The 15,044-nt window shown below is 46.3% G+C and overlaps 1 protein-coding gene across 14 annotated transcripts in view; it reads right to left on the reverse strand.

Moving 5' to 3' along the window:
* Positions 1 to 15,044, reverse strand: part of LOC140588323 (homeodomain-interacting protein kinase 2-like) — a 60,538-nt gene that overhangs the window by 35,150 nt on the left and 10,344 nt on the right. For 9 of the 14 annotated variants that reach the window (XM_072710333.1, XM_072710340.1, XM_072710341.1 and 6 more), the window contains one exon: positions 11,451 to 12,513. In XM_072710333.1, coding sequence (XP_072566434.1) covers positions 11,451 to 12,513 — 1,063 coding nt within the window. Of the gene's footprint in view, positions 1 to 11,450; positions 12,933 to 15,044 lie in introns of all 14 variants that reach the window. The other 5 variants (XM_072710334.1, XM_072710335.1, XM_072710337.1 and 2 more) reach the window with 3 other exon arrangements.

The following is a 15,044-nucleotide window of genomic DNA, read 5'->3' on the forward strand; positions in this document are numbered from 1 at the left end:
TTACTGTCCCCATTTCCCAGCCCAGCCTCTTTTCTGAAACAGGACAGGGGATGAGTTACAGATTTAGAGAAATATCCCCCATCCCTGCTTCCAGCAACCCCTGCCTCTCCAGTCAGCAACATGCTCAAAGTGGACACACATACATACAGACAAGCCTTAAATGGTGGACCCCATATGCAAAACCTCAATCAGTGACCTGGTCTATTGTCTGTGCAGCAAAAAAAAAGAAAAAAAGGAAGAAAAAACAGGCAGACTGTCAGAAAAGGGATGCAGCTTATCTTTCCATCAGGTGGGGGGACATTAGTGAGGCAATGGGACTGGCAGGGGGCAATGGGGGTGCTTCACAAAGCCAGCCTCCTTCCCGGCCATACTGTACCTCCCAGAACCTCCCTGAACCACCTTTTAATGAATTTTATCAAAATTACTCATTTTATTTCCAAGTATGTGGTTGAGGAGCGGGCGGGAAATGGACAATGGGGAGAGGTCCCCTCATATCTGCCTCGTGATGCTCAAGATGCTGGCCCGAAGAGCAAAGCCAGGAACAAAGCACCAATTTCTCCAGGGGTTCGGGCAGGCCAGAAGCGCTCATTCCCACGCTACTCCTGTACCCCTAAATGCAGCCACTTAGGTTCTCTAGAGCAGCAAATCTCAACCTGCAATTTCTGAAAGGGTCACGATTTAGAGTTAGAAATGTAAGCATTTTAAAGCCAGCAAGCTCCAATGCTGATCCATGATCAGATTTCCCAGCTCCAATCCTTGAATCTACCTATACAAACAGGTCTTCTCCAAAAGAGATTCTCTCTACCATAGGAACTCCTAAGAAATGTCCCATTGGCAGCAAACGCTCCAAGAACTCTTTCTCAGCCAGACCACCTTTTCCATTGGCTGGTATCCCCTTCCTGATAAAACCCGAACAGTCAAGAAGCCACTGAGGCAGCTACACTAAGGTGATGCCACTGTGACCCACAGCCTTAGCTGACTGACAATCAGGGGCAAAGTGCAAGCAAAACAAGTGTTATATAAAGGGCTCCCAGGAGTCACAGCAGAGCACTCAGCCAGCAACAGGCTGTTCTAGACAATACCGGTGCACCCAGGCAGGCCCACTCCAGGACAAGCTACCTACTCAAGGCAGCCATTCAGCTAGAAGCACAATGGTAGCTTGGGCCTGGAGACAGAAGGATGATCCTCATGGAGCTCACTGGCCCATTAATTAGGAGCAAGCTTTGGAGGGGGGGCAGGATTTCCATCCAGATGCAAAACAAACTAGCATGAACACCCCTCCCCCCACAACTTCTCCAGAAGCTTCCGTTTCCAACACGCACAGGCATGAAAATGAGGCTGCCGGCCTCCAGCTCCATCTAAACATCCCTGTACTGAAGCTAGATTAACACAGAGTTTATGAGGCTCCCAAAAAAAAAAAAAAAAAAAACATGACTCCTTGCTGGTCTCTCCTCTTGACACCGATAGACCTGGAATGGCTGACGTCACGGCCTTGCCCAGCACACCACTCAGGATGCTTTTGAATGGGACAGCTTTTAGAGAGACAGGTAATTAATTTCTCCAAGCAAACCCTCACAGCAGCCATTTCTGAGGACGCTTAATCATGTCTCAGAGAATATCCACCTTCACTTCCCTCCCCCAGTCCACTCTTCCCAGCCACCCTGCCCACCCCCGCCAAACAGGGGACACCTTTCATCTGGTTCACTTTGTCCTTCCAGCTAAATACAATTGCTGCTTGGGAAAATCCATACAATACCACAGCTTTCATGTTGGAAGACTCAATAACAAATGGAGTGTGTTAAAAGCTTACAGAAATAAATTGACCACAATGGCCTTGCCCACCAAGCATCCTGATACACCTCATCAAGTGGAGAGGTTGAAAAAGCATGCACAACCTAAGGTAAATAAATACACAGATGTGAAAAGTGCTGTTTTAAGGACACCAAGAGTAACACTTGTGGAGGGGGTCATGCCTACAAGGTAAAATACAAGAAAAACTGAGTGAAAAACAGCAATACCTGAGAAGAGAAAGTCAGACACAGTGCAGGTCTGCAAAATGTACTCGGCTGCAGGTTTATCACTTCACAAAACAAACAGACAGGCTGGTGGGAATAAGCTGAAATCGTGAAGAGGCTGAAGATCTCCCTGACAAAAGCAGGCAGTCGGCTGCTTCTGACAGTCGTGCAGTGAACAAAGTAACATGGAAACCTCACACGGCAGACATGAAGCTGGAGTGGGGGTGGGCAAGAGGCTTCAAGCAGCCAGGGGAAAACATTCAGGGGCAGCAGGAACAGGCACAGATTCATGGGAAAAGTGTGGCATTCCGTGACTACACAGGTGCCCCCTGAACATCACAATCCCTGACCCGGGCCACCCCCCAGGAAGAAGGGAAGAGAGGCAGACAGAAAACAGGCACCGGGAGTCATGGTACAGGGCAAGCCGGGGTCGATTAGGCTCTGGGAAGGGAGACAGAGGCAGTGCTGCTCCAAAGGTGAAACCCAGTGTCAGACATGAGTCTTGAACTGACCCAGGCCCTATCACGAAACAAAGACAGTCCTGCTGCCCCAGGCTTCAAACCATATCTCAGGATGACATTAGGAATAAATGCAGGGTAAACACCAAGGGGGGCTGGAGCTGAGCCAGGGTCTGTGGGTCTTCAGGTCATGAGGGGCAGAGCCAGTGAGCCCATCCAGAGCACCACCCACCATCCAGTGCCTGCCTATCTCACAGCAACGTGGTGGAACGTTGTTACCCTACCCCAGCTCTGCTCATGACCCAGGGCCCACAACAGCATTCATTAAAAAAAGCTACCCCTCTGATTCCACCACATAGACCAACCACAGCTAAAGAACAGTCCCTCCAAAGTATGAACAGGAAGGCCCAGCCCATCAGTGCAGAGAACAGCAGCTGAATATCATCTCCATTAGGCTGCATTAACACATATACATGTTTACGTTACAGGGGCATTTCGTAACCTTCCAACAGACCTGCTGCAGGAGTAAGGCGAATGTGTCAGGAACGCGGCTGTCAGAGAAAGTTCTGCTGCAATATTTCGTGGAGGGGCTTGGTTTGGGGGAATGTGGTTCTTTCATGGGCAGCCTGCTGAAGACATGGTGTTTGAACAGGTACACCAGCTCACTAGCACACGGTTGGGGTCACCACACAGCGAAATTCAGAGTAAACATGCGGAGATTCCGAATTCCTTCCCGTCTGCTTCTGGAAGAAAGCATTGAGAAATCAAACTCAGAGCTGAGACAAAGAGAATGAGCCTGGGTGGATGGGGGGTGTGCCATTTGAAAACCAGTGAGGGCACGTGTAATCAGCACCCCACCGCTCAGTGGAGCACAGCCTCAATGACGAGAGCAAAGGGACATGGGAGTGCAAATGTCACATTTCACAAGCTTACAGCGAAGAGCAACATTCCTCACAATAAGATACCAGGAACGATAGCACCTTATTGGGGTCTGAAGGGGGGTGGGCTGGAAAGGCAGGTCGGTACAAAAAAAGGGGTATGGGGGAAAAGCAGTTAAATCAAGAAAGGCTGACAAACCTGGTGTGCATGAGTGTGTGTGAGCGCGAGTGCATGTGGGTGCATGCATGTATGTGCTGGAAAAGGTTGATTCACAGACGTTTTTATCACTAATTAAAGATAAGCAATCAGCAATGCCATGGTGACCGGCTTAATCAGGCCTTTCTGGAGCGCTGATGTAGAGTAGGAGGAATTCAGTAGGACAGCATGGCTGAAGATGTCACTGCTGCTGGGTGCTAATCATCAGGGCAAGGGAGCCACATCCATCCCCGGGAGGGGGCCGACGGTCGGGTCTGACGAAAAGCCTCACAAACGCAGGAAATGCCAGAAACTTTGGGGAAGTGGGAGAGGCTTGCGCTGCTCTCCACCCCCACACACCCGACGGGGACAAAAACAAGCTATTTGTCACTCAGAATTAGGGTTGGGTACCGAAAACCAGTGCCAATACGGCACCGGTACCTATATAACCGGTATGTACCGGACCGAAACAAAACGCGAATTTCGGTGCCACTTCGATGCCTGAACTGTCTATTGAAATATTTGTTCTCTGGGGCTATGATGACACAGTTGTAATAAGCATAAGATTCATCAACACACGTGACATCATCAGGAAATGAGACCATCCGAGATGCGCGTGAATGCGGCAACTAACGTTACACTTGCTCTGACAGCAGCAGGTGGTCTACCGCTATCTTAGCTTGCTAAATTAAACAACTTTTGTTAAAATGCCTAAAACTAAACGGTTGAAAGTGTGGCTATATTTCACAAGAAAGGATTCCGACACCGCGGCGTGCAGCAAATGTTTTACAGCAGTTGCATGTAAAGGGGGAAACGCGTCAAATCTAATGAAACATTTGAGGGTACACGGAATAAACTTAAAAGCAGAGGGATGCACCGTGCTTGACAGCTTGCGGACAACAGCTGGCACGATCGGTGTGGATAACCCCAGCCCCAGTCATACCAACCGTAGCAAAAAGGAGTCCACCGATTATGATGACGACAGCAACCTTTCCGCAGGTTAGTAGTAGGCTTATGTAATGTTAAATTAACATTACATAGGTGGCTTATGTTTTGTTGTTTTTTGTATTTACATATATATTCATATATACTATAAACTTTTAATATATTGTTCAATTTTAAGCATTCAATTTTTTGTTCAATAAAAATGTATTCTTGAGTCATCCACCATCATTTTGTGGCTTTTGCAAAATGCACCGGTACCGTTTTAAAAGTATCGATTTGGCACCAGTATCGAAAAAACCCCAAACGATACCCAACCCTACTCAGAATTCTGCATTCATAGTAAGGAGGGGAAGATCGCCACCCTGCATTGTGGGGGAGAGGCTCTAAACACAACAGGGGCCCCTGGGGGAGGGGAGGGCAGAGCACACTAACAAGCCGGCCATCACAAATCACACTTCTCTCCCTGATATGGTCAGTGCCATAGTTATTGAGGAATCTGGAGAATCAGACTACGTGGAGTGTGATGGGGAGCCCCCTGAAATGGGAGACTCCCCTTAAAGTCGTGGTGAAGACTGAGGGTGAAGTTTCACAGTTTTCATTAGCCTGAGGAGAAGCAGAATGTGAAAGACAGAGAGAGCGAGCAAGCCCTTACAGGGAAAGGTCAGAATTAGAGGTCGACCGATATGGGTTTTTCAATAGCCGATGCCGATGACGATATTTAGGAGTCAGGGTCAGCCGATGGCCGATATATGCTGCCGATATTTTTTGGCCGAAAATTGGACGTTTTCCCCTCTATTTGCATGATAAAATATCACATTAATAACAACAAACGATACACAAAATTTCTCAACGTAGCATTTATTGAATACTGACTTGTGTAAATTTAAATATAAACTTAAATAACAAAAACACAATACAACTTATAAACAACTTAAACTTATAAACAATAAAGATAGCAGCATCAGAATCTCTTTAGCAGCAAACTCATTCTTCAGCTCCCAAGCTCACCAGTCTGCTGCAGATATTGCACCTGGCTTTTCCTGGTGTTGGCTTTGTGAAATGCTGCCATACAGGATTAGATTTTTGTTCAGCCATCAGACAGCAATTACTAAAACAGAAGAATAAATGCAAGGTTAGAATTTTTATTATAGTACCTTCATCTTCAATTCATTCTACAATTCCAGTATTTCATGCACATTAAAACAATTACACTCTAATACATTTTGAAGAAAAAAAAAAACACTAAGTGCATCATGGTATGATGAGTAGTGTACACTAACATGTTGTTTCTGTTGTTAGCAGACAGATAGCTTAAAGACAAATTCACAATCAGAATCTAGTGATCCCGGAAAATAAAATAAAATAACTGTCGTATTGCACAGCCTTGTATGCAAGGACAACATAAGCCCCTAGTGATTGTGACGTTGTCTACGTATAAGCCCGTATAAAGGATAGACATGTTTAATGAGGAAACTAACTGCGCAAAGTCATGCACTTTTTATCTAGACGTCTGACAAATTGTTTGAATCTCCGGTCTCAAATGAAAAAAAGTTGCACAGAAGGACCATTGTCAGCATCAGCTCAAGTAAATGGTAACCACGCTTTCGAACAAACACTTTTCTCCGCCATGCATTGTTCTTAGCAGCTCTGTGTCTCCGAGGACGGCGCTGTCTGTGATCAGGGCAGAGTAACGCAACTCACACACGCTGCAGTATTTGAGAGCTGCCTGCTCCGCCCCACACACTCACAGAGTGAAACTCTCCGACACAAGAAAAAAAACATAACTGATAACATCGGGCTGATATGGTAATAATTAAAATGTTAACAATTAAAATGATTTTTAACGATTAAAAAACATCTGTGAGCCCACCAATAAGCGCACAAAACGAACTCTATTAGAATCAATGATCCTTAATGTTACCTGTAAGCTACAGTTGGTTGAAGGCTCATTATCATTACCCCAGTTCCCAATAGCGTAATTCGCGTTTTCTTTTAAAGCAACATTTCATAGCAAACTACTTAAATAAACAGGTCATTGAAAGATCAGAATTTAAGCCTTACCGTTTTATCCCAGGACTCTTCCAAAACTTCTGGCTGTGGTCCTGCACAAGGCAGCATGGGTCACCTGTTCCACAGCAACAATAACACTGGGCTGCCCGCAGAGGTGCCTGTCTGAAAATCGGCGTAGTGCACTCGGATATCGGCCGATGCCGATACATTAAAAAATGCTAAATATCGGCCCGATATATCGGCCGACCGATATATCGGTCGACCTCTAGTCAGAATTCCATGTGCTCTAGGCTCTCCCTGTAGGGGGGGACCGCAGGTCTCATGACAACAATCCCAGGACAGAAGCAGGGGCTGGCTCAGAATGGGAATGTCAGCAAAAGCCCCACCCCTTAATGCCACACCCAGATACTCGGCAGTTCCGCCTGTCACAGCTTTACGCTGCCATTCATCACAAGGGGTCAGGCACAGGTCCTGACAAGTGGCTAACGGAGAGATAACCCAGCAGATATCTAGGCCGAGTGTGAAGCCATAAGAGCGAAACTGGTACTCACCCATGGTGGCATGGGGCTCGCTGGGTATCGGGGCACCATGCCACCTTAGCAGCGGCTAGAGCCAAAGGAGCGGTAAAAACGGGTTGGAAGCTGCCGTCATCACTCACCTGGCACAACCCCCCCCCAACCTCCAGAGGATGCCGGCTGCAGCCCAGTCATGGGAAAGAACAAAGAGCACTTTTCACTGTGCAGGAAAGGAGGGGCTTAGTGTCTGTCATGGCAACGCAAACGCAGCCTCATGAGAGGATAGAAGCGGATAACGAGTCCCTCCGAGCAGATCACATCCAAAATGATCAGCAGGATCTGTAGGATCTGTCAGGCATGTATACAGTTTGCTGGGGCACGGTGCCTGGCTTGGGAAACTGAACAATAGCCCACAAACACTTGCACATGCCCCCCCACACACAGATATCTTTGTATTCATACCTTTGCGGGGACTGTCTACTCATTTCTATGGACAAAAACCTAATCCCAACTATGATGACTTTAACCCCTACCCAGCCCTAACCGTAACCATAAGTAACCAAACAAAATACAAGATTTTGGCAATTTTTTATTTTTTGATTTATAGTTTATATTTTTATAAAAACTGAATTTTCCCTTGTCTCGACCGAAAAAATGTGGTCTTTGGGAAGTGAACCAGCCTGGATTCACACAGGACGCTCTCCCAGGCTTTACACATGGGCGTTTCACTGCCTTGCTCATGCCCAGTGTCTGAGTATCGTTTTTCGTCACTTTCCTCTCTTTCATTTCCTATATGTTTAAAGAATGCTTCCAGTCGACCAACTCCCCCACTCCACATTAAACCCCCTGCCTGAACAACAGTTTACCACCAGATGCTGATGAAACGAGAGCCCACCCTCTCCTGTACTCCACCCCGATAGGTTACTGTGTAGCCATGGCAACCGAACATGGCATCAGAGGGCAAGTACCAGGCTAATCACATTATTGTAATTGCTGCTTGCCAAACACTAACAGCTTGGAATTCTCTCTCCATTTTATTCAGCCATATAGCAGAGCATTATGTAGAAGGTTTTCAGCATGGGTAATCCCTCAAAGGACCTCAAAGTGGCCAGGACACCATCACAGTGACCCTTCTGCAGAGGGGGCTGGCAGCCCAATCTACCAATTATATTTAAAAGAAGAAGAAAAGGAAAAAAAAACACCCGCCCCCCTACCATACCTTCATGGGACAAAAAAATACCAGAAGAAATGGCCTGAACAAGCAGTCTGTAGCCTTTCACCCCAAGAAAAAGAACAAGGTTCATCTCTCACAACTTCAGCAAGTCAGCCTTAAAAAAAATTCAAACTCCCATTAAGGAGGAAATGGCAGTACTGTGCCGGTACGGCCGACTAATCGGGAGAGTGTCTGCCGAAGGGGGGAGTCCAGCCCAACACCAGAACAAGCTCTTTAATTATTAACACCAGCTCAATACGCGAGTGATTATTTTTCTAAACAAATTCTGCCCCCGGCTCAAAATGCAGCAATTTGATACGGAGCATTACATTTCTGCCATGCAGCACTATTACTCATTTTTAATAATTAATCAAATGGGGCAAAATAGGATTTGACAGCCATGTGTTTCCAGATTAACGCTTCTAGGTGTTATTACGGCAGCGCCCACAAGCAACCAGCTTGCATGCTTTGCATATATTATGAAAAGAATCACCCGGAAATGCCTCATAGAGAGGGTTTAACCATGGCCAGCTAACACAAGTGCACAGGTGCATGCACACAGAGTCATTCAGAACAAGTGTCCCCCCATCCCCATTTATGTTTCCTGTCAAGCCATGTGAACCACTACTAGTGTCTGATGTGGTCTACACTGCAAGCAATGCCCTGAGAAGAGCAACATACTGTACCACTTTAGCCCCCCCACCCCCAAACGGGATTTCCAATCCACACCATGGTTGAGGCAGACCTGGAGTATGCAGACGGCAGACACCCTGTGATATCACAGACTGGCGTTAAAGAAAAGCAGCAAAAATAAACAGCCTGCCCAAAAATGACTATTCCAGGGAAGCCAGCTCTAAGTATAGATCACACCTGTTCATTAGAAGCACAGCCCACTTTTAAACAACAACAAAGCTGTGGACATCGACATTTGCCGGAACAGTTGATAGATCTCCATTTCATTGCTTCTGAGAAGTTAATGACAGAAGTCATTACCATGCACGCATGACATGATTTGCTTCTGGAATGGTTAAGTTTCTGGATTCTCTGGAAATCAGTAACACTGCCCTCTACTGCAACTATGGAGGGGTTGGGTCACTGGTAAAGTGACCCCACCCCAACCCCCCCATGGTAAAGTGACCCCACCCCAACCCCCCCATGGTTGCAGTAGAGGGCAGTGTTACTGATTTCCAGAGAATCCAGAAACTTAAACATTCCTGTCCACATGTTTGTGAGGGAGTCACATCACCTTGCCAGTCTGAAAAGTTGCTCAATGAAGATCGATGGTGCCATTTCATATGGATCAGTCAATGCCCAATGGCGACAGACAGAAAGACATTTTGGTGAAACATTATGCAAGACAGCCAATCACTAGTGACTTTATATCTTTACACGTATACTGCATGCTGATTAGCTCACAGACACCCAAAACAGTAAATCTCAGTATCGTAATATGGCACCGAAAGAAAATTAACTTTTTGATCCTCAATAGGATTGAAGCATTTCAAGCGGTACCATAAAAGTAACAAAGTTCGGTACCCAGCCCTCTCTCGTACTGAGGGGGGTGGGCTCAAATCAGTTTATTATGGAAAGGAAAATTAAGCTCTTTGGAACCAGCGACTCATGCAGATAGCCGCTGCCCAGCATAAATATGCAGGGGAACATTATGTGCTAGCTGCCCAGGTGGAGGTTGACAGTGTGGGTCCACGGACTCCATGCGCTGCCAAAACAAATAACTACCGGGAACAGAGCGACAAAAAGCAGTGCAACAAGTTCATTAACAAATAGCCTCACTGGCATGGTTAGCTTTGCTCCCCCTGTGTGCCAGAGTTTCACTGTCTGAAACTCAAAGCCCCCTAAAGCATTGTCACTTAACACCACCAGAGCATTCTTCTGAAGGGGCCAGCTCTGTGCCCACTTGTCCATGAGATCATATCAGCGTCTTAATCAGAGAGGAGCTGATACAGAAGTCTTTTTTCCCAAAGACCAGTATTAATGAACATGGTATGCTGACAGCACACTGTGTGACAAGGGCCCATTCAGTGCCGTTGTTACTAGCACTAACTTGCAGGTTTTGATCCTGCTTTCAGAGGTTTGCTATAGTTGATGACCTCCTGGCTTCTGTTTCATATCTGGGCTGAAGGAGACCCACAGGAACCTCCCTAACACCCCCACCATCCGGTTTCTCAAAGCTAGGTCCCGATTATTCTCACAGCTGCATAGAGCACTGGATCTTCTGCACTGCTGACACACTACTTAAACAGGTATTTACAAACCAGTATCCTCTAACCTACCTACCACATTATCAGCTGACTGACTCTCTAGGCTAGAAAACAGGCATGCTGGAGTGACCTGCAGTCAAACATCTGGGAAACGCTGCTTTGGACACAGCCCAATAACGTGAAGGCTACATTAGGTGAGGAAATGCATTTCAAACAGGATTAGAGCAGAGAAATCCCAGGCGCTGGCACTCGGCTCCACGGAAGACTCCCAGTCATTCTGTGTTTCACAGAAACAAAAGGAATTCCAAGAGAAGACAGTCATTTTCAGATATACCATCGGTTTTTTTCTTCTGAGCTTACAGAGGTTTGGAGGCTTACAGACACTATCCCCAAAAAGGAGACGTTTTTAAGTGACAGGACTCTTTGCCATTCCCAACACTGCTAATTAAACGCAATTAATAAAGAGCATAATCAATGACTAATCAATGCAACAATAATCAGCAAGCCCAACCTGCAGAATACAAACGGGGATATGAGACAGGCCTGCAATTTATGGCCTCTCCTCTCCTAGAAAACAGCACAGAAGCCTCACGAAAAAAAAAAAAAAAATGATGAACAGGAGTTTTGCAACAAAATAATTTCCTTCATGTCACTGTCCTAAACTCTCACCATGCCAACCCACTAAACAGGCTATCCTTAATCTTCACAACAGCAAGTAGTACAGTTTTCCTCCTTTAAAATCACACTTAATGCAATAACCAGCTGCCTTCTGAGCTAGGCCCACAGCTCGATTGATGTCTCTCAGGGGGACTCAGATCTTGTCTTGAAAACAAAAAAGGAACCTTAACTATCGACTAGTGAAAGGGAGTCATATAGCAGAGGACAAAAGAGCCCTTAAACACTAAGCCTGACCACTAAAGAGGACTATGAACTAACCCAACTAACAACCTGAATGGTAATGATGCCCTACGGATGAGAGGCTGCCCCACTGAGACTCTTACCTGTAGTATCTGGACTGCAAGTACGTGGAGCACACAGCCTTGGAAACGTGGCTGGCAGATCCAAAGTCAATCACCTTGACCCGGTAGGGTTGCCGGGTGGGATCCACCAGCATAATGTTCTCAGGCTTCAGGTCAGCGTGGATAAGGCCCAGGCTCTTGAGCTTCATGAGGGCCGTACCCACCTGCTGTAGCACAGGCCGGATGTACTTGAGAGGCAGGGGGTTGAACTTGTTCTGCTTGAGGAAGTCGTAAAGATTCTGCTCCAGCATTTCAAACACCAAGCACGTGTGACTCTTGTGCTGGAAGCACTCGTAGGCGCGCACAAAGTTGTAGTCGTCAGCGCTCTCGGTGCTGAGGCGCGCCAGGATGCTGACCTCGATCTGGCCTTGGCGTGCATAAGACGGGTGGTTCTTCAAGATCTTGATAGCCACAATCTCACTGGTGCCACGCTTCCAACACTTTACCACCTGGCCGAAGGTGCCGCGGCCCAGGAACTCCAACACCTCATAGGTGTTGGTCATGGAGCAGAGGACCTCGTGCTGAACCAGCTGGTAGTCACCCTCGGACCCACCAGTACCACCATTCTTGGAGGCGGCTGTGGAAATGGCTGCAGCAGCCACAGTGGTAGCTGTGGTCTGGATCATGGCCGGGTGCTCTTCAACGATCTGCACACTGCTGTTGTTGGCTCCGTCCAGCTCCTCACTCTTGCGCTTAAGCCCACATCGCTGGTAGGTGTCCAGCAGGCTCACAGTGCTACGCCGGGTCAGGTTGTGGAGCTGGCCAGTGCCACCCACTGCCGCTGCTGTGGCCGCCGCCACACCACCCGCCTGGAAGACGAGTGCCTGCTCGTAGGGCAAGGAGGAGCCAGCGAGCTGGAGCGGGGCGCTGACGCCCACCTGGGGGGCAGGCACAGTCTTGCTGCTGACACTGTATGCTTTGCCGTGCGTACCGCAGCCGGTCATATCCCAGGCAGAACTGCGCTCCACCTTCAGCTTCTTCACATTAAAGAAGGCACTTGACTGGAGAGTGTGGGGGGAAAAGACTTGCACTTGGGAGGCCATACCTGAGTGAGACAACACGAGAGGACAGAGATGAGGCGGAGTAGAAGCCAGAAACTCAGTCAGGGGCCACAGATGCAGAAAGCCCCAAACCAGAGCAGTCCATCTTCAAATTCAACTCATTACCTCTCACAATTGTCACAAAAATTACTCTTACAGTGGTAACTAACAAAACTGTTTTACGGACGAAACTCTGGCAAGTCTTGGGCTCTCTTCCCGTGGTGGCCCCACACTGCCATCAACAAAAGAACTGCATGTTTACATACAGCACAGAAGACAAATACTCCCATTTTCAACCTCATTTCATACAAGTGGCCTTCACTCTGCATAGATGTGATGCTGGTCATTGCAGATAGGTGGTGGTGCTGATGGGGGTACAGATCAACTTTAAGTCCTCTTTGTTCCAGTGACCCTGGGAGCGAAACTACATAGAATGGATGGAAACAGAAGACGAGTCATGGGAGCAGAACAAATTATACCAGCCTTATCGTGGCACAATAAAGAATCTCATACTGTCATATCTGGTCCTCATTGAAGACAGAAACACTTCCAGGGAGGGACGGGGGGGGGGGGGGGAAGAAAAAAAAAGACAACAGGTACATATCTGATAAACTTCTCAATCTCAGGAGCCAAGAACAACCAGCAAATAAAGAGCGCGACCTTCCTGGGAATGGGGCCTGGTGATGAGCGCAGCCTCTTTGAATGGCACACTAAAAATAGTGTCCCCACAACATGCTATTTGTGCTGTCAAGACAGTCGTTACCTTACAGTCAAGCAAACATTTGGGAAATCTTAAAACGGCTGCCATTCAGGAGCGAGCTGGGAATGAGGGATCAGCAATGGTCCATTAGCACTGATGCTCACATGGCCCAGAAGAAAGCATTCATTGGAAGCTTGTCTGGGAAGTGTGTGTGAAGGAAACCGTCTCAAGAGGGTTCCTCAAAATGTGCTGAAAGACTTGATCAAAAAGCCCTAACCTTCACAAAGGCATCACCCAGAATAACCCACCTGCAAACATCAGGATTATTCTTCTGAAGTCATCATTGCCTGAATTAGGCAACCACTCCGAGTATTGACTAGGGGCGTTTTTCCACCGCACCAGGTACCGTACTTTCGGTACTTCCATGAAGTGCCGAAAGTTTGGTACTTCTTTCATGTCGGTTTTCCACTGGCGTAAAAAATGGTACCGGTGCCAAATGACATCATCAGTGACCGCCCCTGACTGACAGCACAAAATTAAAACTAATAGTTGAGGCTGGAAAATGCGGTTTATTGTTATGACAGCTTCTATCACAGTATAAGATTTAGTAAAATCCTAATCATGCTGCCATCAATTACATTTACGTAGGTACACTTACTTTGGCTAAGCCGATCAAAGCAGTAAGAATTAACTTACTGCTAATTCAGTCTTTTGAAAGCAAACAAATAATTTAATTATGTTTTTTGATTTTCAAGCGGCATTGTTCGGTGTTTCGCGTGTGCCCCATTTCTTCCAAGCGGCTTGGTATTACGGTGTTCCGGGCAATTCGGTTTCCCCTGTTTATCCTGAAATAATTTTCCCCCTAATATTAAAGCAAAGAGGTATGTGAAATGTCTGAAAATCACTCAGGTACATTATTACATGTGAATACAGTAGATCGTCACGCATAATTATAGTCTTATAAGCAATACTATACCGTTTTCATCAAGAAATATCTATATCCAGAGAATTAAGTAATTTCATTTATTATCTGTAAAAACAAAAAACATAGAAAAGGGATGTGATGTTTTAAAATTAATATATAATAATATGTTTACCTCAAGAGCTTCGTAAAAAGACATGAAAACAACAGCTAAACTGTGTACAAATCAGCGCGCGACAGGGGAAACATAGGGAAACTGAATTGCCGGTGTTCCGGGCAATTCGGTTTCCCTGTGTTTCCCCTGTCTATCAGGAAATAATGTTTCCCCTAATATTAAAGCAAAGAGGTATGTGAAATGTCTGAAAATCACTCAAGTACATTATTACATGTGAATACTGTATTGTTATTAGTTCCGAGGCCCAGAGTTGCTGTATACCTATTTTAACAGGGGGGAACCAAATATCCTGGATGTCAGGAAATAATGTTTCTCCTAATATTTAGGCAAATATGTATGTGGGATGTCTGAAAATCACTCAGGTACATTATTACATGTGAATACAGTAGATCGTCACGCATAATATAGTCTTATAAGCAATACTATACCGTTTTCATCAAGAAATATCTCTATCCAGCGAATGAAATACTTTAATTTATTATCTGTAAAAACAAAAAACATGTGATGTTTTAAAATATATGGCTTGTTTACCTCAAGAGCTTTGTAAAAAGACATGAAAACAACAGCGAAACCGTGCACAAATCAGCGCGCGACAGGGGAAACATAGGGAAACCGAATTGCCCGGAACACCGGGAACGGCAAAAACTTTTTTTATTTCGAGTCGTGCCATCCAAATCCCACTGGATCTGTTCATCCGACCATATGGCGATTAAAGCCTGTGTTTCCTCGTTTGTCCATC

The sequence above is a fragment of the Paramormyrops kingsleyae genome, chromosome 3 (genome assembly GCF_048594095.1).
Source record: "Paramormyrops kingsleyae isolate MSU_618 chromosome 3, PKINGS_0.4, whole genome shotgun sequence".
NCBI classification, from domain to species: domain Eukaryota; kingdom Metazoa; phylum Chordata; class Actinopteri; order Osteoglossiformes; family Mormyridae; genus Paramormyrops; species Paramormyrops kingsleyae.